Here is a 21,252-nt window from a genome sequence, read left to right as displayed (position 1 = left end):
CCTAGATGTTTGAGTGGCTGCGTGACAGTGTGCTGCATGGCAATGGCAAATGGCATCATGCTGTTGTCTACTGTGTGCCTTTGAGAAACTCCTGTTACATTTCCGGGAAGTTCTGGAAAGATCCACGTAGCAAGTGCAGCGCAAACAGCCAGCTCAGTTACTGTGTGCATCAAGACCATATCCCATGATGGAGAAACTGTATTTTCCGGTGTATAAGACGCACCTGCCATATATGCAAGCTGTCACTGAAAAAGTTCGTATATAAGACGCACCCCAGTTTACCAGTTAGGCTAGTGAGGCTTAATTAAACACGCTTGCGCGACTATCGCGAAATGCACCGTACCTGTGAGCAATTCTTAAGCAACGCTGAGTGATCGAAAAAGGCAACACTCGCGCCATACCCGTCCACGTTTTAGCAAAAAAGAAAGAAAAAACGATACAGCTCCCCATATGTCCATAACACCATTTTATTTCTACTTGAAACCTTCGAAGCCGTCATCTTCAGATGCGCTATCAAAAGGTTCACCCATTTCTGGAAGCAACTCGTCTGAAACATGCACTACGTACACGGAGCAAGAAAAGTTGCAAAGGGTGACTAAAAAAGAACGCCGGCTTGTCTTGACAATGGCGAGAAGCGCGATTGTCACCATCTTTTGGCGCTTCTCATTACTTTTGCTTGGGGCCTCCGAAACAGCCGCGCGTTTGTGATCCCGGAAGTCGTCATCCCCGCCGTTTCATGATAAAGATCACATAGAATGTCGCGCACGGCGGTCCCGGTATTGAAGTATTAACCGTGTTACAACCACGTTATTGGTAGTGATATTTTTTAGGTGAAAAAAGCTTGACCATGAACCGGAGTAATCGATAACTCGCAAAAAAAAGATGAAAAATTCGCATATAAGACGCACCAGCAAGATTTTCGAAAAAAAGATACGGTACCAATGACCGCGGCATTTTCTTCGGGCCGAGGAGAAGGTAAGTTCTGTGCTGTTATTTTTTAAATGGTCGGCTACTGTAGACCTTTAAAAACCTTTAAAACTTTTTTTTTTAGACCTTTAAAAACACCTGCCCTCTGGTCTGTTGCAAATAGGTACATTGGGCTCACAGCGCGAGCTCGGTGCACCTGTTCGAAGATGTGCTACATTTGTCACAATGCACGCAATACGGAATCGATTCCAAGAGAAGGCAAGCGTAGCAGGTGGCGGCAGGAAGTTAGGTGGGCGGATGAGATTAAGAAGTTTGCGGGAATATGGCGGCCGCAGCTGGCAAAAGACATGGTTAATTGGAGAGGCATGCGAAAGGCCTTTGCCCTGCAGTGGGCGTAGTCAGGATGATGATGATGACACAAGACAGCGCTGCAGGTAGAGCGGGCTAATCCATGAGCACTCGCCAAAAGGAGGGCGGTGGGTCTCCGATGGACCCTCTCGGTGGTGATCGTAGTGAACGGCTACCACCAACTGCGCGTTTCAGTACTGCCAGCCATTGTAGGTCCTGGGGCGCCAACGCCGCACGGAACAGCGGCATTATGAAGCAGGGCCGTGAAGCTGCGAAAAAAAACCTGCGTTGCGACGCTGCTGCATCAGTTCCGATGTGAATAGTGCGGGCACGCCGAGGGATGCGTGACTGACAGGGTTGAACAGCCGCCGTGCGAACGGCCGGGGGCTCCGCGTCAGGGTGCGGAACATGGCCGCCGCCCAGCGGAGAAGCCGGGCGGGAGGTCATTAGTGCACCTCTGCTAGGCAGCGGCGCTGCAAGGGCTGCAGACAGCCGGTGATACCTGCAGGGATGGCCACACGGTGTCGAAGGAAGGGGACAGCTTGAAGACTGGCACACTGGTGACCGCCTTTTCCGGCCGCGTGCGCCCATGATGGCCGCCATGCAGCACACGGACCAAGGATCGCGGTAGCAGTAGCCCATGCAGGCAGGGGCGCGCTGAGAACGTGATAGACACGACATTCCTCGAGTGCAGTCTTGAAGCCTGCAGCCAGCGCTCGCTGGGACAGGCATGCGCCGGGAAAGGACCAGAAAAGGCAGCCCACCTGCGGCAGGTAGCCGACGGCCCACGTGCGAAGGAATTTGCGTCGAGATGTGGAGCCGACCTCTCGCTTCAGTTCGAACGAAACTCTTGACTGCTCTTGCAAAACTTCAGTGAAGTGCAAGAGCAAAATCTCACCCCGCGGCTTGTGGCTTGAGCAACCTTTTCTATTTCATGTTAAAAATCATGGTCCCAGGAGTAACCTTTTTGGGGGAAAAAATGGGCTGTTTCGTTTTTGTTTTATAAAAAAACGCTTCAGTGTCGTTTTGCTTGCGTTTATATGTCCTGCCTGTACGGTGTCGAAATGTTTGGTAAACGTTTTAGTGGTACATTCAGCCCTTTTTTTTTGCGCAAACCTGGGGATATACGTATGTTGCTTGTCGGGTGGCTGAGTGGCAAGCAAGAAAGGAGCGGGTCCACTGGTGAACAGGCCACACGTACACTGCCGTGTGATATGAGGCACTGAACCCGGATCACCACTGATTGCGGGGTCGCAGTGGATATCCAGGAAAAGAACACCAGCTCAGTAGGCTTCAGGAACGACGGATCTGTCCGTAGTTGTGTCATAAAATGGCACATACCCACAAGGGGGATTGGCCATGACCAAGCGTTGACTATTTGACCGTACAATGCTTGTGCACGCAGCAACCGCCTAGCATTTTTTTTTTCCTTGGTCAAATGTTTAGGGGAATCCCCCAAGGTGGAGTAGATTTGTAATAAGGGAGTAATTACTCATTGACGTCCACCCTTCTTTTTTTCCTTCTTTCCACTCCCACGGCCGGCGCCAAGACTCCGTCTCGGAGACGTCCGAGCGCCTCCGCGATGCACTGCGCATGCACAGTCGGCATCGGTTTGCACTTGGCGGGCTAGGGCTAGGTGTTTCCATTTACGATCCGCCCCCGTCGCAATGGCTGTGCGTCTACAGCTTGTGCCCGGTATCTCTGTGGCGTCTGCAGCAGAGTCACTAAAATGTTTTATTAAATCAAGCGATTCATTAAATTTTTTTTAGTGCGTCATATCACATCGAGACCAACTGTCTCGCTTTGATCGATCGCGCAATGCGATGCACACCGTAGCGCCGCAGCTGCCGGCTACAATCGCCACATCACGTTCGCTTCAGCCTATAGTGAACTAGATATATACTTCAGCCCTTTCCGCTTTCTTCCCTCGGCGTGCCGCTCATAACCTCCTCACTCCCTTCTGCGGACGACGCCACCCGCGCCGCGATCCCTGGAAACGAGGCATTAACAGCTTTCGCTGTGAAATCGCAGCCGGTGAAAGCGCTGACGAAGGTGAAATCACCCGGCGTTGGATACTGCACGTGAAGGTCGGTGAAAATTACCGAAAATGAAAATTGAAAGTGAAAATTAGCGGCGGGGCCAGGAGTGCAAACACCGAATATGAACTGAAGGAACTTCTTGACAACCTGAACTACATCCACTGCAGTGCAAATGCATCTTGCATTGACCACACAGCAACTGTCCTTTGCTCGATAAAGTTATTTCGTTATACGTTGCCAGCTTCAGTTTCCAACCATGTTGTATGAAAATAACTTTGTGCTGGGACATTCTGCGTGGAGCTGGGGGAGCGGTTATGAGGTAGGCAAATGCTCAGTAGTTGGCCGCCTCAGTGTGGACGCATAACCGCGCCTTTATAGAAGTACTGTTTCGGTTTAATTCTGTTCGCTTGGGCTTCTTTAATGTGCACTGACACTACACAGCATACGGGATTATACAGCTCTTCTCCTCTGTCGAAATGCAGTCGCGGCGGCCTGTATTCGATCCAGTGACCTGATTTTAATGCGACAGCGTTAGGGCTCTCGTTCTGCAGAAAATCCGGAATCGTCTGTAGGCAGATTTTCGGACGGCCGCCAACGCCTTTTGCTCGACTTCATGTAGGAAGCCAGCCACATGGCGTTGTGAGCGAAAATTATCCGTAGAAGCAACCTGGGTGGGCCACCTAGGTCGCGTGACCTTGAGGCGTCATCACAACCTGCCCAACGGATGGTTAGCAGACGGAGGCAGCGCTGCACCACTGCGCCAGGAGTGGCATATATGAGGACTCCCCACGTAGCTCCGCACGGTTGAGGGCAATAATTAGATTCGGAGGACTGCATGTGGCACATAGGATAATGAGCACAAGCGTACCGAACGCGAAGTTACCCCGATCCATCCTCGCACTGCCGCAACAGACGGAGGTGAAGTCACCCTCAGACCAAACGGAATTGAGCCAACGGGTCACGGGGAGGGGAGAGAAATGGACCTTTTCGATGGTCACTGCGGGGGTGATAGCGTGATTTTAGAGTGTGAGCGCAATCATGAAAAACGCGGCACCAGATGCAGAGGTCACCTCCCTCCGATCTACGGACGAACGGATGCCGGCAAACCCGTCATAGTCCGAGCGGTCGCGAACCACGGTGATTGGAAGCGACAGCACAAGGAAGAGGTGACCGTTCTGCAGACTCGGCGACTGCACTGCCGGAGCGAGCCAGTAGGCCGACGTGGTGGTTGCCCGGCAAGACACAGCGCTGCCCTGCGGCCACACGGGCGGCGCAGGCCAGTTACCTTCCTCGGATCTTCACCAGAGATAGCTTTTCAGGTGTAACCAGCCTTCAGCAGTTGAGTTGTTATAACCGGTTCACATCTCGGAGCTGTTCGTGGGCTATGAGGGACGCCGTTGCTTTAGACCGCCTGGGTTTAACTGGAATTGCTTAGCTCTGGGGAGTTTTCCCCTTTTGTAGAAATGCGACCTCGTGGCCAGTATTGCATCCCGTGACTTTGGGCTTAGCGGCCGAACGCCGCTGAACCACCGCGACGTACACGACGAGGGCACTTACCTTTGATCGGCAGCCACAAAGTTACTGCTTCAGTTTCATTTTCGTAGCATTTATGAGTTTTATTAGGGCATAAGCGTTACTTGCCCCATTGAGCGAAAGTCCGTCTATGTGTTTGTGTGTGTTAACACTTGATGGTACAAGGTTGAGTCCTCACACAACTTGGTAGATGGCGGTTAAATCATGGAGGCTTTCCTTCCCACATGCAATTAAATTAGTGATTGTTCGCGCAATGTGCTCGGCAAGAACAACCTGGATCGCACAGTTACCCACCGGTGGAGCACCTGCCATCGCAGGGCAGTTGCGCACCGCTTAACCGCTACACCACTGCGCCAGGATTAGTATGATCGATGACTGCCAGGTCTCTATGAATGTAAAGTTGAGAATGACCGCATGCAGACGGTCGGCGCATCCAAATGCAACCTGATGCGGCAGCTGGAAGGGGAGGGGGGCGCGAGCCTCGGTAGGGTGGCGACCTCTTTCACGAAGTTAGCGCGCAAATAATAAGGGGCGCGGCGGCTAATTAGAGCCATGCAGCGGTAGGAGGAAGAGGAACAACTTTATTTTAACAAAAGAACAAAATGACCTCAAGGATGGGTTCCTACTGTCCAATTATTTTTATTTCCTTTTCGGTTGCCCCAACCTATTCTTTGTCCAACAGTCCACGGGCCTGGGCTTCACGGAGAGCTCGTCCACTGGCCTTGTTTGGCCAGTAGTTAGAGAAACTCGCAGAGCGGCCTCCCATGAGGAGGAGGATGGGTTGAGTTTACGGGGCATTCCCACAGATTGTGTATGAGGATGACCTTGGCCGCCCCACATGTTGAGCAGAGGGGGAGGGCCAAGTTAGGGTGGCAGCGGGGAAAGAGTTAAGGTGAGATGTAGCAGTTTGCATGCAGTCACCGCTACAGACCGCACTGTATCTTAATCGAGTGCACGGTGAGATATGGTGGGAGGGTGAAGCAGCAGAGGTAGAATTGCCAGCTGCGTGGCATCGGATTACATCACGCCGAAGTGCGCGGCGACTGCGTTCACGAAGTGAGCGGGCGAGCTGACGCCTTCTCACACATAAGCAGTCTGAAGTGTCTCTGCCGACTTTTTTTTTTTTTCAGTACTGCTTTTTATTCTAGCTCTCCTTTCGTCCAACATGACATGTTTTCCTCTCCTTAGTGTATACAGGATAAAGGACAACACCAAGCCATACAAGTACAAACACATGTTGCTTTATTGTCCTCACTGTATGTGCAGCTTATTAACGGGTAATGCATGAACGCTTGGTACACGAAGACGTCCTCTGTCAAAGTCACCACGCTTGTTAATAGCCGCAAAAGACTTGCCGGCGTGGTGTTCTTGAATCTTCTGCGGTCCGCCCGCCAGGGCGTATCACAGTACGCTGCGCTTTTATTTTGAAGAACAAAATAAACCTTCTTAAATCTAATCTTTAGAGTTTCATGATAAGCAGTTGCGGAATTGTATTACATAGCGGCCGTCGGGCCACTGTAAAACAATTTTGCTGGGTCCAGGCTTTTTGTTGCGCCTGCACAGACAGTCCAATGTATTCCTTTCGCCCGCATTTGATATTTGCATGCAAGCACCTTACCAAAAGCAATGTGCTGTATGAAGTGGAACACAGTTACATTGTAAGGCGAAGTTCCTTGCAATGCATCTTTACAATTCTGTACAATACTGCTCAAATGGTGCGCACGGGACTGCGCGAACAGCTTCCTGCGTGCAACTCATCAATCTTTTGTACAATCCACATGTGAAAGGAGCCATTAAAATAACATATTAACTCCCTGCTGTGCGCACCACATCAAGAAGGTGTAAAAACTACTCCATGGCTGAGGGGCTCTGTTTAGTGAGGATTTTAACCTCGAGATATATCTATCTCTTAGATTCATCATTCATAACTTAGGCTGCATGGACACCCTTTGAAATTGGGCTCGCTACAAGCTCTGGTATACTTGATGTTCAAGTTCCACATCTGGCCAAAAAATTCACCCCAAAAGGTTTCTTTTTTTTTTTTTGCTTTTAGGGGAGTAGTGCTTACACCTTTCTCAGCAGCGTAAATGTCGCAAGATTTCAAACCGTGCTCCTCAAAATTTTATTCACCCGCTTTTTGTGCACACAAAATAAATTACTCCCTAGGTGTTCTTACGTCACACGAGTGCAAATAAAAAATGATAGTAACCTTGAATAAATTCAGCAAACGAAAATATTGTAAATCAGAACACGTGTGCAAGTTTCAACAAAGTATGGAGAAAAAGAGGAAGAAAAAAACAAAGGTCACTTGGCAGTTGATGCAAGTGGTTGCATCCTTACAGTCATTCATTGCATATTCGACTCTTTCCTGTCCTTCGGCTTAACTGCCGAAGCTGCGAAGGCACCTGATGAACTGTCCGCGAACATTACAATCTCGGTAGATGTATGGCCGATCGATCGCCTCACAGGGTTTTACTTTCTGAAACACAAACAATGTATTGGTATCGGTAAGTGATCCGCTCTTGGCTTCGTTCATCTTACCACTACAAGCACACACTCCCGAACAGCTTTCGAGCCTCGATCGTGAAACTGCCATCGCGAAACTTCACGAACGTTACCTAACCGCATTTGTTCCTCAAGGAAAGACCACCACCTTGGAAAGGTCACGCTCAATGATCACTCGCCGTTAACCAAGAAAAGTGCAAAAGAAAAAAAAAACATGCGCGTACGGCAACGGGTGGCCTCTACACAAAGGAACAAGAGAAATAAGCGTTAACTCTTTCTAACCAGCCTTTAGGTAGGTGACGACAATGTTCGGTGAATGGTGATACGCCGTATATGCTATGCGATCCTAGCCCATAGTTGCGGACGCTACGAGATAGTTCAATTGTAGTTCACACATTTTTACACCAATGATTTTTTAAATCTACAGTAAACTGCCAGTGCTGGTGCACTACGGTCATGTTTTCTGCTCGAATGCGCGTGATCACACGGCAAACTCTCAAGAAAACTCGCACTCATTAGAACGCACAGTTATTGCGAAGTTATGACATATTCGGTTGAGTAATATTGACTCGACTGGCAGTTCAGGCTTCGTGATGCAAATGTTACGCTCCTGTCACACTCAAGTAATAGATGAACGGTTTAAGACGAAAATGATGGTTTAAACTAACGATTTTCATGTCTTCCTTTACTATTGCTTCTGAGAACGGATAGTAAGTGGATAAACGACCTACCAATAGAGTTTTTTTATAACTCGAAAATTAAATAAGGTCTGGTTCTTTATAAGTGCTTGATCAATGGTTTGTAGCCTTCCAGCACTGACTTTCGCAGTAGTTAACCTATATCGCATTCTCAACTCGCGACGCTCTTTTCGCATGCGCCCACCCTGTTCACCTTAACAGATATAGTACGATCACAGGGATATGCCGCTCTTTTGCAGCGGATCGTAGCGTAGGGCTCCTCAGAAAAATCATATGGTCGTCTCCCGTCGCCACCTACACTGCTGCCAGAGTTGAGATGTCAGGGCGCGACCTCTGTCGGCAGACGGCGCGCGCACATGCATGCGGTATTCTCGGGAGGGGCGCAAGGTTTTTTTTTGTCTGTCCGGGGCGCGCGAGATGGGGGTGCGATCACTCTTTCTTTTCCCGCGGCGCCTTCATGCAGAAGATGAGAAAGAGTGTGTAGAGGATGAAGGCTGTCGATATGGCTATCAGCGCGTACATGAAGAGGCTGAGTTCAGGATGCCTGTACCGATTTTTTTTCAGCCACTCCAAGACCTCTTCCTCCTTCATCAGGTCACCTGCGTGCAGAAGAACGAAAAACGTGTTTAGCAACCAGAAAAGGATACCCTTTAACTTTCTTGTGCTCAGTGGTGTCGCAACTCCCTCCCATACTGCGGAGGTCTGGTCGGGAATTAATTGTATCAGCCCTGATGGATATCCAGTATAACTTCGATAGCGATGCACACACTAGTCGCGGATAGCACTCTTTTAAGTGTTTCACTCATTCAGCACAACACCTAATGAATGCGTTTTTCGATGTTTGCAGATATGAGCAACTGCTACTATTTTTACAGTTAATGTGTTGATAATGTTGTATGGTTTGCTGGAAGGCCAACGTGAGGAATCGTGCTCAGTGGCGCTGTGCCACCAGAGTAACGAGGGGTAGCGGAATATTACCCTGACTATGCTGTGGTAGTCTGCTGTGTTCGCCTAACCTCAGTGCAGGGGCGCATAGACTTGGAACTTTTTTTATATAGTGGTCATGCTTAGAGGAACGCGAGGTCTGAAACTTTAACCAGGAACTTTAACCAAGGAACTTTAACCAGACCATCTGTGGCTGCCCACCACGTCGACCTGGTATAAAAGAGCCTTGGGATTTTTCAAAACGCTTAGCATTTATGGCGTCCAGCCTCAATATATTTTCCCGATGGATGACTCTATCCAGCGTAGCGCCGAGATGGATACCCGGCTAAAGAAACCACGTCCGAAGGGATAATATGAGATCACTGAACTCATTTTCTCTGAACTATTCGCTGCTAGCCGGACGCGTACCGGGTAACATGTGCAAACAGGTGCTCATAATATGCACACTTTGCCCGTCTAAGTTCAGTGCTCAGTGCGTTTCTACCTTTCTTAAATTCTTTTACGGTCGTTTCAAAGCGTGTCTTCAAGAAAGAATGGCAGAGGCGGTTTTTGTTTGTAATTTTCTTTAAATGGTCTCGAGTTACCCATGGTTTCCTGGCTTTTTTTTGAAGGATTGTTCATCTTCAATGGAAAGTGCCTAGCGTACACACGCACAAAACGTGTAATGAATTGATTATAGGCATCGTTAACATCTGTTTTATTGGTCACAGGTGACCAGTCTTGCAAAAGAATGTCCTGTTGAAATGCCTGTAAACCATTCTGCGTGATGTGCTGAGCAATAAAGGACTGTTTTTGTTTGATAGATTTGGGTTTGTGGGTAGAATATGCCATGAAAACTGGACAATGATCACTTATGTCGGACGCAATAGTGCCAGAATTGTGAACAGTGGTATCGATATTAGTTACGAGGAGGTCAAGTATTGATGATGTAGTTCGTGTGATACGAGTTGGCGTCGTCATTAAATTTTTGAAACCAGATGAAACCAAAATGTCATTAAACACGGAAACAGAATTGCATTCTTCAAGCATGCTAATATTAAAATATCCAGCGCAGATCAGGCGAAGGTTATTATCACAAACATAGTCCAAAAGAGATTCATAATGTTCCATAAAGCGTGCAATATTACCGCTCGGAGGGCGATAGAGCACGGAGATGATAACGCTCCTATTTTGGACGGTCACGATTCTATAGTCATCCGTTACAGTGTTGAAATCGACAGCAGGCAACATTTCTTTGTTTTCTTGACAAGAACTGACACGCCACCACCTCGTCTTGCTGGACGATTAAGAAAAAAATTGTCGTAGCCATATACATTTACCATCTTGCAATCAGTTGCATACCATGTCTCAGAAATCATAAGAATGCCAACTTTGAAGCGAAACTGATCCAAAAGCAGAGCAATATCATCCTCCTCGTTACCAACTGAGCGAGCGTTTATTAATCGACTGATCAAAATTAATAGACTATATTAATAGACTATATTATAAGCATCAATGGCATTTATAGTACATTGTAAGGTACTATTTTTGGAAATATTGGTGGTAATGGTCCATTCGTCCGATGTGTAGCAGAATCTTTATTTCGAAGTTAAGGCTGCCAATCGCTCGCATCGAGAAGTTAAGGCTGCCATAAAAAAAGCAATGGCGAACGCTTTTGACGATAGCAAAAACATAATAGCAAAAAAAGGGCTAGCCTGCTGACGGGAGATCTGCGGATATACTGATTGTAATGTTGAAATCTACATATATGAAAAAGTTGCATTCATAAACTCTTTCCCGTTCAAAAATTATTTTGTCCAGAATTGTTGCGTATGACTAATTGAAAATAAATTCAATTCAATATTGATGCAGTTCACGAAGACTCTCTAAATAATGAGCATTCAGAACTCCTTTGGGAGATGCCAGACATGCGGCCATTTTCAACGTATTTCTGGTTTCGCCGCAGAAGACACATTTAGTTACATTAGCGTAAAGGCACCACCGTAATGACGCAGCGTGCGAAGAGCGGCGCATTCGCTCTGATCATCCGCGACAATTTTTAGTGGCGACATAATGCCTCGACTTACCTCTGAAGATCGACGGGAATTTCCTCCGGAAGTAGACAATGGCCGGCACTTGGGCGATGCCGTACTTCCTGGCGTACTTGACGTCGTTGATCTTGACGAACGTCACGTCTAGGTCGTCCACCTCGTCGTCTATGTTTTCCAGCTCTGCTAGCACGCTGTCGCACTTGGGACAGTTGTTGTCAACTGCATCGAAGAAAAAAAAATTGCTGAGGCTCAGCTTGGCTAAGCCTGGGGAATGCGAAGCATATTAGTGGCTAGGCTTGGTAATACATGGCTTTCCTTGGTTGAATACTTGGTCATTTTACTACAACCACTAGACGCCTTCGTCGTGGGGGAAGACAACGGCATGGCTACAGCGGAACGCCGACTAACCCCGAGACGCGCGTTGGGTGAGCGCCTGGATTGCCACGGAAGCCGCGTCTGCCTGCCCGGTGGAGCGAGCGTTTCACCTACACCGAGTGCGAACGCGCGTTCGAAATGCGCGGGAATGCGCGGGTGTGACGGCTAGGGGTCCCACGGCGACGGCGCGAGGTGGAGGCCGGCTCTCTCATCCGATGTCACGTGGTGTGACGTCACGGTGTCACGTGGCGTGACGGCTAGGGGTTCCACGGCGACGGCGCGAGTTCAGTAGGGCTTGGGCGCGAGGTGGAGGCCGGCTCTCTCATCCGATGTCACGTGGTGTGACGTCACGGTGTCACGTGGGGGTCCCACGGCGACGGCGTGAGTGGTAGCTCTAGCAATATGCTTCGCATAAAAAAAGAAAAAAAATGTCTGCCTCTCTTGTAACCGAGAGTAGAGTAAGCATGAAATGCAGGACGATGCAGAAGCGTACGGGACACGACGAGACGCAGGCCTGACAAGAATGTATGCGCAGCGCGTTCAAAACTGTCTAAAGTGCGTAGAGGCGAAAGCGTTTTCCGCACCACTTTGCCTGTGACACTGGTGACGTCACCACTGGATTACGCCACACATAATTGATGAAAAGTAATGACAAATTTCTAATTAGTGTAAAATTACTGATTAATGTCTAAATACTAATTAACTGCTAATTAATGACGCTTAAGCTTCGCCTTTAGGAGTGGAACGCGACAGCGTGTTGTAGCGCTGCCAGGCAGTCCACGGAACGCCACCACCCGTTCGGCGCGATGCCCTTCGAACGCGACGCTTTTTGAGGAAAGGAAATGGCGCAGTAATTCTCTGTCATCTCGGTGGACACCCGAACCGCACCGTAAAGGAAGGGAGGAACGCCACCACCTGTTCGGCGCGATCCTTGCCCTTTGAACGCAACGCTTTTTGAGGAAAGGAAATGGCGCAGTAATTCTCTATCATCTCGGTGGACACCCGAACGGCACCGTACAGGAAGGGAGGAACGCCACCACCCGTTCGGCGCGAAGCTACCGGCGCTTGTATGCCGGTCCTGTAGGAGGGCTTAGTGTCTTGTTAAATCTCGTTAAATCTCGTACGTTGCCGGGATGTTCTCGTTTCAGTGCCCGGATGAGTGGAATTCAGTGCCCGGATGTTGGCTCTCGGTCTCGGCGTGACGTCACCCCACTGCCGACAACGGGAGCTAAAAGCATTTCATGCTTAAAACAAACGTGGATGTTTTGACCTGGAGGATGTAGATTGGAAGTTGGTGACCCATGGGCCTTGCGGTATGGTTAACGCTCTAGCTTCACTGTCGCGTAGGACGGCAAACTGCGTGTGTGCGTTTTTAGAGATTGTTGGCTCTCTGCACCTTATAATTGCGTGTCTGTCTAAAATTTCCTATTTTGTTTAAATACTTGGGCGCAGTCAGCCGTTTTCATTGTCTTTTGACGTACTGAATGCAGCCCAAGGCCTATGCCATTTTGTCTGCTGTGTGCTGTGAATCTCGCCTGTTTCATTACAGGTGACTTTTTCGTCCCAATCGGTGCAGCGCAGCTTCAGCGTCGTACAAGTAATCCTCGTAATGGCAAAGCACGTTAATTGTACTGGGTGTCTACCGTGCAATGCGAGCACTCCCCCAAACGCCAGCCAGGCCTCGACTTACAGAAGAAGACGGCGACGAAGTCGTTCTCGTCGAGTAGCTTGTCCAGCATCTTCCTGTTGACCTCTTCGATTTCGTCCTTGAGCTCGATGTTCTCGTGGCTGGTAAGCCAGGCCAGCACCTTCTCCTCATTGAGCAGGTCTCCTGCGAAGACCGCGCAACAGAGGTAAGCGTAACTTATGACGATGATGATGATGATGAATGATGATTTTTTTGACGCAAGGGCATCTGCGGCCAAAGAACGCCATGTCACAAGTATTTCGCTCTAAATAAGCCGACCACCAGGCCAGGGAAGCATGTACCCATTGTATCACCGGTGGGTACAACTCGAGGCAGTCACCTGTGCTGTCGCTAATAATGCTGCAAGCTGCAAGTGGGTGGCACCATTGGTCCACAGAGTGTGGACCACCTAATTGGCGTAGAATGTTCGGAGTGTATCAAATGATTTATCACGTTACGCAGCATAATATCACTAGTCGAATCAAAACGTAGCATGTCATAGGGATTCGCACCGACAACCTTTGGTTACCCAAACCGTGACTTCTTGAAACTTCAAACGTCCGTTACGGCCAAACTAATTGACGTAGAACATTCGAAGTGGTGTCAAACGATGTCTTCTTGCGCTGTATACGATGGCATCAATAAAGTAGATATCCGGATCTAACGAAAAATTTGTACCGGATATAGCGAAGATGGATAATGACGCAATATTCTTTCGATATTGCTAACTCGTGATACTCACACGCTGCCTCACGTTTTGCTCTTTTTTGTCACTGCCTGCACCATACCACGCAAATTCCAACGCATTGTGTTAAGGCCAGTGCTCCACAATAATAGCATGCGTGACGTGGGGGCATATAGTTTCGTGACGTAGTTCTCATTACCGCTTTTCGGCAGGCGTAAGGTGCGCGTAAAGAAAGAAAATACTCCGATGTTACGCTGTTGCTGCGCTTCCGTCACGCGTCGGAGACGAGGAGGCGTCGCGCGGCCAAGCGTGCTTACCGTCGTAGACGACAGGCGTCTTCTTCCTGAAGTAGACCAGGGTCGGGAATGTGCTCACGCCGTACTGCATCGCCGCTTCGAAGTCGTTTATCTTCACGAAGTCAATCCCAAAGACGTCGGCCTCGTCGTCAATGTTCTCGAGCTCCTTGAGAACTTTTTCGCAGTCCTCGCAGTCTTCTTCGTCTGGGACGATCAGAGAATGGAATAAGGTATTTAGTCAGTGCCATTAGGATTGCCTGTGATAAGTAGGTGTCCATGGCGGAGAATGGGCAGGTAGATGGCTTTCTTGACAACACAATGTGAACAAGGGAGGGGGAACCCCAGGGTGCTTGACAACATTTCTGCAAGAGGACTTGTATTCGTCCAAGACAAATCCTCTTGTTGAATTGTTGAAACGTTGGCAAGCACCCTGAAGCTTCCCCCCCCCCCCCCCCCCCCCCTTGTTTCACTTTGTATTGTCAAGAACAGAGTGCTAAAATAGACATCGCCTAGCTAACTTTTCGCACTTCGCAATAGTGGAGGTTCTTTCCTACCGGCACTGCTTGTCTTCATCCTATTCTTACAGCTTTGCAATAATGATGGGAAGATAAACCACACAAATTTACACTGTGTGCGTGCTTTTGAGCATTATATTCCTGTTATTTCAGTGCCGTATTTTTCAAATATAACTACTACGAGACGTAGGGCATATGCGTTTAGTATGACGATATATGTTCGTCCCCATGGAAGAGGCTTTGTACTGATAGTCCATGCAGTACAAAGGCGTTGTCGGGGTAGTATCTAGTTGTGTTGTCGTCAAATGCAACTAACACCGATTGACTGATATGAAATTTCTTTATTAGCTACGCGTACTCAACGAGCAGGTTCGCTTTTCGTTAAGGTAGTTGATGGACGCTCGTCGTTGTAATCAGTGTCACCATCCATTTAACGTAAAACCGAGTTATGCGCTGTGATGTGATCACAAGAGCTCTTAAATACTAGCAGGGCTGGTTGCCACCACAAAGGATATTAAAGAATGAACTATAAATTTGCCAGTAGCCTCCTAGTGGCTCAAACAGAAACGACCTACAGAGATACACACAGGGCTATTGCTATACTTGCGACTGAGGGTGTATTGGGAAGGAAACCTCCAGGGCAGCGTCGATAATACACGGTGCTGCTGCTGGTATGACGTACGGAATAGAATACTTACGAACAACAGAGGATCGCGCTTAGTCTAAACGGCGTACTTTCGTAAAGCAAAAGGTTAGCTTTCGCACCGTTTATGTGGACTATAATCGTAGCGGTCGTTTTGTGTATATATCAGTGTCTCATTTCTGCTTAAGAGGGTTCTAATCTACTGCCCTTCATCAACCAGCCCTGCATGCTACCCTTCAACGACACATAGACAAGTTTATTATGCTTCCATGGGTTGAGACATAGAGCTTAGTGGGGATTAATTAAAAGAAACAGGAGGTCTCAGTACAGTCACTGACTACGGGACCTCCTGTATAAATGCCCACCTTATATTTTCTTTTTATTCCATTATCTGATTCTGAAAACGCAAAAAAAAACAAAACAGGAACGATGACAGCACTAGTGGTAGTCCTAACGTATTATTTGTCTTCTTGACTGGTTCTTTTTGTTGTTTGCTTGTTTTTTTTATACCTTACGTTCGTCATAACCTTGATTCAACTCTCCTTAAATTCCCCCATAAGCCTCGCTCTATGAGGTTTATGGAAAGCTACAGCTCCGCGTTCACTCAAAATGCGGCTTGAAGTTTTAAACCTAATGGCAAGTTGCGTGGCCCTTCTTAAGCTAGGGCTGTGCCGTGCAGGTCAGTACACTTTTACAGCGCACGCTGGCATTGCAAGGTACGCTTACAGAAAAGGACGGCGAGGAAGGGGGAGTCGTCCACAAGTTTGTCGAGCATCCTCTTGTTGACTGCTTCGATTTCGTCGGCCAGTTCCCTGTTGTCGTCGTCAATGAGCCATTCCAGCACGGCTTCCTCATTCTTGATGTCACCTGGACGGCAAATTACTCGTTATAACAATGTTGCGTAGCGCCTCTGCTGCCCACGAGCTGCTAATTAGAATCAACTGCAGTGAGACCGAGAAATAAACACAACAGAAAATTTTCAGTCGCCGCAGTAGAATTTCTGCGGTATATTGGGCCATGAATTTATAGTAACGGTAGGAATTTTTGTAGCAACAACAGAATTTTTTTGTAGTATTGTGCTGTCCCTTGTCCTAGCGACATAACTACAAAAATATTACCGTACTACAGAAAAATACTACAGTATTACAGAAAAAATCTGTCGTTACGATAAAACGATAAAATAATTTTGTCCTATTTTGGGCACGATTCTATTATTTTTCTTTCGGTTGAGAAGAATCCCCTCTTGGATTTCATCATCCTGGTCAGAGTAAAGGCGCGAATTCGCAGTAAATCATGCCATAAAATCTATGCCATTCCTGAAGTCGGATCTATTTCAACGCTCGATTCGCATGACTTCCTAGGCATTCAAGGCAGGCGAATGTTGCAATTGATACGCGGGTTCGCCTTTTCTGGTTTTTCTTACTTTTTTTTTCTGGGTAAGGTGAGCGATGCATCACTTCATTCTGCAGACCACAAGTAACACGCTAAGACGACAGCATGTACACTTTATGTATACACGTATTGATATATATTGGCAGCCGGTCATAGGGTGATCAGAAGAATCATCACGACAATATTGAACTCATGTGGTGAGATATTAGGACGACAGTGAATTGCCGTGCCTGGTAGAGCTGGACAGCGGCACAAGTCGTGTGGTCGTTCACTCAATTTTCCAGGTCTGCCGCACTATTAAAAGTTCGAGAAATTGTTAGGCCACACTGCTACCGCCAGGTACACCATAGTTCACTGTCTGACAGTGCAGACAATGTTCTAATCGCAGCTTCCTGGAGACTTACCGTCGTATATGAGTGGGTTGGCGTTACGGAAGTAGACAAGAGCTGGGAACGTCTTAATGCCGTATCGTTTGGCCAGCGACGGGTCTTGAATTTTTACCATGTGAATGCCATACAGGTCCGCATCATCGTCTATGTTCTCCAGCTCATGTAGGGCTTGGTCGCAAGCCTTACAGTGCGGCTTGTCTGTTGGGAAAGGAAAAAAGCTTGTTGTAAAACTTCGAATATGCTTCGATATCGCGGGCAAAGCAGCTGAACGCTTCGCTTTCCAAAAAACGAAGGTGAGGTCATGAATGGTGGATTTCTTCAACTTGGTGTTCTGTAAGTTTAGTGTTGCGAAAAACGGCATCGCTTCTGTTTGTATGTCATAATTCACCACTCTTGATTTATCTCTTAACACAAAACATGCAGGAGATATCGCCCTATTAGCTCTCCTGCTGCACCGGATACCTTACAAGGCGATTATCATAGAAATCTTCTCATTACAGAAGGCTAAATTACAGAAATCAGCCTTGAGTTGTTGCCGCATCCTCGAGAGGAACAACTAAGGGTAATGTGTGCTAAATATTATAAGTGGTCAGCACTGCAGAAATGAATCATTATCGCACGTGAAAGATGGTTAGAACGTAATTAGGCGCGAAATAACTCAACAAAACTCAAAAGAATGTTATCTCATGTCTTTTCTACGAGATTCCTTGCGGGTCTGCCGAATTGATTTTTTCGCCCACCCACAATACGCACGCCGCTTCCATGCACCAACACTCATCTGTTGCATGCATGGGAGAACACCATGCAACAGCTTCATCAGCACGGAGGTCAGGTGTCTTCAACGAATCGTTCCTAGAAACAGCGGACAGGGGTTGATCACATGAACAACAACAGAAACAACACACACCACAACTTCGAACTAAGTGTACAGAGGAACGGGTAGAGATCGTCTGTGGTCACAGGTATCAGCGTGCAAGGCTTTGAAAGTGCTTACGAGCAGTTTCAAAGTGGACGATGCTTTGGGAAACAATCTGTGGGATCGAAATGGGCGCATCGAAAGTGCAGTCACGAGCAAGGCATGACTCACAGAAGAAGACGGCCAAATACTGAGTTTCCTCAATGAGACGATCCATCATGTCGCGGTTCACAGTTTCAATCGTGTCCTCCGATTTTTGCAAGACGAGCCATTGTAACACTTCCTCCTCTGCGCTGAGGTCACCTGCATGTCGGGAGAAAGTTCAACAGGTCTTTCGACAATCCGCAACAAAGAATTGCGGGTTCGTGAGTTATATAACAGCACACTTCGTCACTGTTGGATTAGTAAATGAATTCGTTGAAAACATACAGATGTTCACCATTTCTTTACCTCGTGCTTATCGCTTAATGAAAGGACAGTTAAACGGCTTAATAATATTATCAAGGACTTTTTAGATCGATTCGTCTGCAACATGTAGCATTATCGTTTCGGAAAAGCTCTATAGAGACATAAAGGGGCTTTATGACTTCAATCGCGTAACTGGTTTAGAGCTGGGCCAGTCACTAAAGTTGGCAGACAGAAGCGTCGAACAGAGGACAAGAGACAGTGTAGCAGACGAAATATACCTCATTATAGTTTTCCTATTTCGTCTGCTGCACCGTTTACTGTTCTTGGCTCTGTGTTCGCACTACCATGGTGCAAATTTACCAAATGGTCCAGTCCCATATAATATTAAGCCAGTATAGCCGTCAAGTCGTATTTGTGAAGGTTCTGCGGACTTATGATCTCCTTGTAGTACAGTGATGAAGTGCGGTTACTGCAACAATAGATTGGCTTACCTTCGTACACGTTTGGAATCTGGTTTTCGAAATAGACAAGCGCCGGAAGTTCCTTCACACCGTACTCCTGTGCCATGGCAATGTCAGTTGTCTTGACAAACTGGATGCCGTGGCGATCCGTGTCGTCGTCGATGTTCTCCAGCTCGTCCAGGATCGTTTTGCACTCCTCACAGTCGGAACCTTCCGAATCTGTAGGACGCCAGAAATACATGCACCCAACGTGCGTGTCACACGAAGGACCGGGAACTTAACGCTTTGGCAGACATTAACGAAAAATCTATCTAAAGGAGGATGCGGACGTTATGACGAAAGGAAAGACAAGGTAATTGTCTCATTCTGGGTGGACAGCTGAATCTTACAATGAAGGATGAGATGAAGGAAATAAAAAGGGGGTAGGGGATTATTCCCCCCTCCCCTCACACGCACACTTAGAGGGAGTGGGTTTTAAAGAAAGACTGGGAGGTCAGCGTGAGCTCTCAATCTCTAGCCCTGCTCTGGGTGACGGGGAACAAGCGAAGAAAAAGGGCTAAGGTGGGTCGTGAAGTACGAAGAGAATCGAGTGCGCATACCATACCATACCATACCATACCATACCATACCATACCATACCATACCATACCATACCATACCATACCATACCATACCATACCATACCATACCATACCATACCATACAATACAATATCATACCGTACCGTACCGTACCGTACCGTACCGTATGAATCAAGTAATGCCTGAACGGCCCAAGGAATACGCCAAACCTGTAGCCAAGCGCCCAAAGTAAGGTTCTGCTATCGAGATTACCCCTTCGCATTAAGTAGACACAGAAACTAATCACGGCACTGCCCGAACATCTAGGTGAAGCTGTCGCTAGTCAACAGTATCAGATGCTGAATTGTGTAAGGACAAGGCACTGTCTCTGACGTATCTATCGGCGCTAACAGTCCAAAAATCTCTCCTAATTGGACAGAACGTGTTCAAATGTGACAGCGCACGCAGAAGTGTGTCCAACCCAGAGGCTGCCTCCTGATCTGTCAAAACATACGTGCTCGTCCAAATTACCATAGGCACATGCTGTACATACATCGGGCACTCACAGAATAAAACCGCCAGGTACTTTGCTGCCTTAATGAGCTTCTTGAGTCCGTCTCCGTCCACTTCTTCGATGATCTCACTCCCGGGATTCTTCTGGAGCAGAATCCACTCGAGGATGCGTTCGCCACTCTTGAAGTCACCTTGAAGACGAAAGGTGCAAAGTGTGACAACGTTTAGGTACAAGACGTAATTTGAGCTCGCTTTTTATTTTTTCTCTCGTCTTTCTCCAACTATGAGAGTGCGAAACAGCAAGCAACACCAGTTAGACTGCGACTCAGCGAAGCAAGCACGGCGAGAGCATGAAGCAGAGCTTTGCCCAGGCACAAGAGCGAAATTCCCTTTTTACACCGCATCTAGGGTGTGCGTTTCCAAAGGTGTATATGCTTACAAAGATCTAGATGGAGTTTGAGTCGATTTGCAAGCCGTGTCGGACGGTGGGAAATGTGAATACATGGATTTATAGCCATCAAATGCGCTTTGTTTTTGGCTAGTGTTATGCTCTTTGATACTTGGTTGAGTGCTTGGGGAGCTTCGGGCCTCTGAGGCTTCGGAAATGTACGTGTTCAACAGTTACACAAGAACAAGACAACTCGAAAGGGGCAATGTCCAACAGATGCATTGGCATAGTCTTGCTTCACCTGCCATTTTCAATAACGTTTAACAGTTAACGTGTGCTGTTCGGCTATAGGTGGTGCTTTGACGACATAGTGTAAGCGGCGCTCGGGGACGATGGATAGGACGGAGAGAGAACATAGCATGTCTGGTTGTTCTGTCTTTCTTTGTTTTGTCCACCGCGCCAAACACAGTGTGCTCCATGTAGTCATGTCACGGTGAGTAATGTGAAGTCAGGAGCATACATAGCAAGGAAAGTAACAAACGGACTCTTCGGAATCTAATCATTTTGCTTGCACATTACTCAGGATGGCGAACTGCGCCACTTTCGCCAGAGTGATTAATTATAAGAGTTAACTTCTGTTGCCTGATTTCCAAAATTTCCCTGCTACGGTCTGTACCGTCGTTATTCTGCACTTCGCACCTCACTTTCATTACGCGTCGTTCTAGTATAATCTCAAAACTAATACAAGCCTCAAAGAGAAAGCCGCAGGTATCAGCACAATGCGCAGGCCGGCAGGATTTGGTTCTGTTGCGGTGGAATGTAGAGGTAACAAGAGCTTAACTTGTGTCTCACCGCGTTCCGAGATCAGGTCAGACTTTCCGCCGTAAAAACTCGAGCAGAAAGTGAAGGGCAAATAATAATCTGATGAGCCTGCCTTGATCGGAAGACAATTTGGCAAACTACCCGCATCTCGACTGGTGTCACTGATTCTTTTTTTGT

The 21,252-nt window shown here is 47.6% G+C and overlaps 1 protein-coding gene across 3 annotated transcripts in view; it reads right to left on the bottom strand.

The window, feature by feature from the left end:
- Positions 1-6,066: 6,066 nt before the first annotated feature.
- hlk (hulk) overlaps positions 6,067-21,252 on the bottom strand; it is a 110,876-nt gene continuing 95,690 nt past the window's right edge. For 2 of the 3 annotated variants that reach the window (XM_089570418.1, XM_089570419.1), the window contains exons 25-33: positions 19,919-20,056; positions 18,823-19,011; positions 18,095-18,226; positions 17,023-17,205; positions 15,953-16,093; positions 14,090-14,272; positions 13,091-13,231; positions 11,062-11,244; positions 6,067-8,649 (exon numbers count right to left, since the gene is read on the bottom strand). In XM_089570418.1, coding sequence (XP_089426544.1) covers positions 8,480-8,649; positions 11,062-11,244; positions 13,091-13,231; positions 14,090-14,272; positions 15,953-16,093; positions 17,023-17,205; positions 18,095-18,226; positions 18,823-19,011; positions 19,919-20,056 — 1,460 coding nt within the window. In that variant the 3' untranslated portion in view covers positions 6,067-8,479. The remainder of the gene's footprint in view (positions 8,650-11,061; positions 11,245-13,090; positions 13,232-14,089; positions 14,273-15,952; positions 16,094-17,022; positions 17,206-18,094; positions 18,227-18,822; positions 19,012-19,918; positions 20,057-21,252) is intronic. The other variant, XM_089570420.1, reaches the window with a different exon arrangement.

The sequence above is a fragment of the Amblyomma mixtum genome, chromosome 2 (assembly GCF_055824585.1).
Source record: "Amblyomma mixtum isolate Tamu chromosome 2, ASM5582458v1, whole genome shotgun sequence".
Taxonomy (NCBI): Eukaryota; Metazoa; Arthropoda; class Arachnida; order Ixodida; family Ixodidae; genus Amblyomma; species Amblyomma mixtum.
Note: the sequence above shows the minus strand (reverse complement) of the source record. Positions and strands in the feature narration are given on the sequence as shown.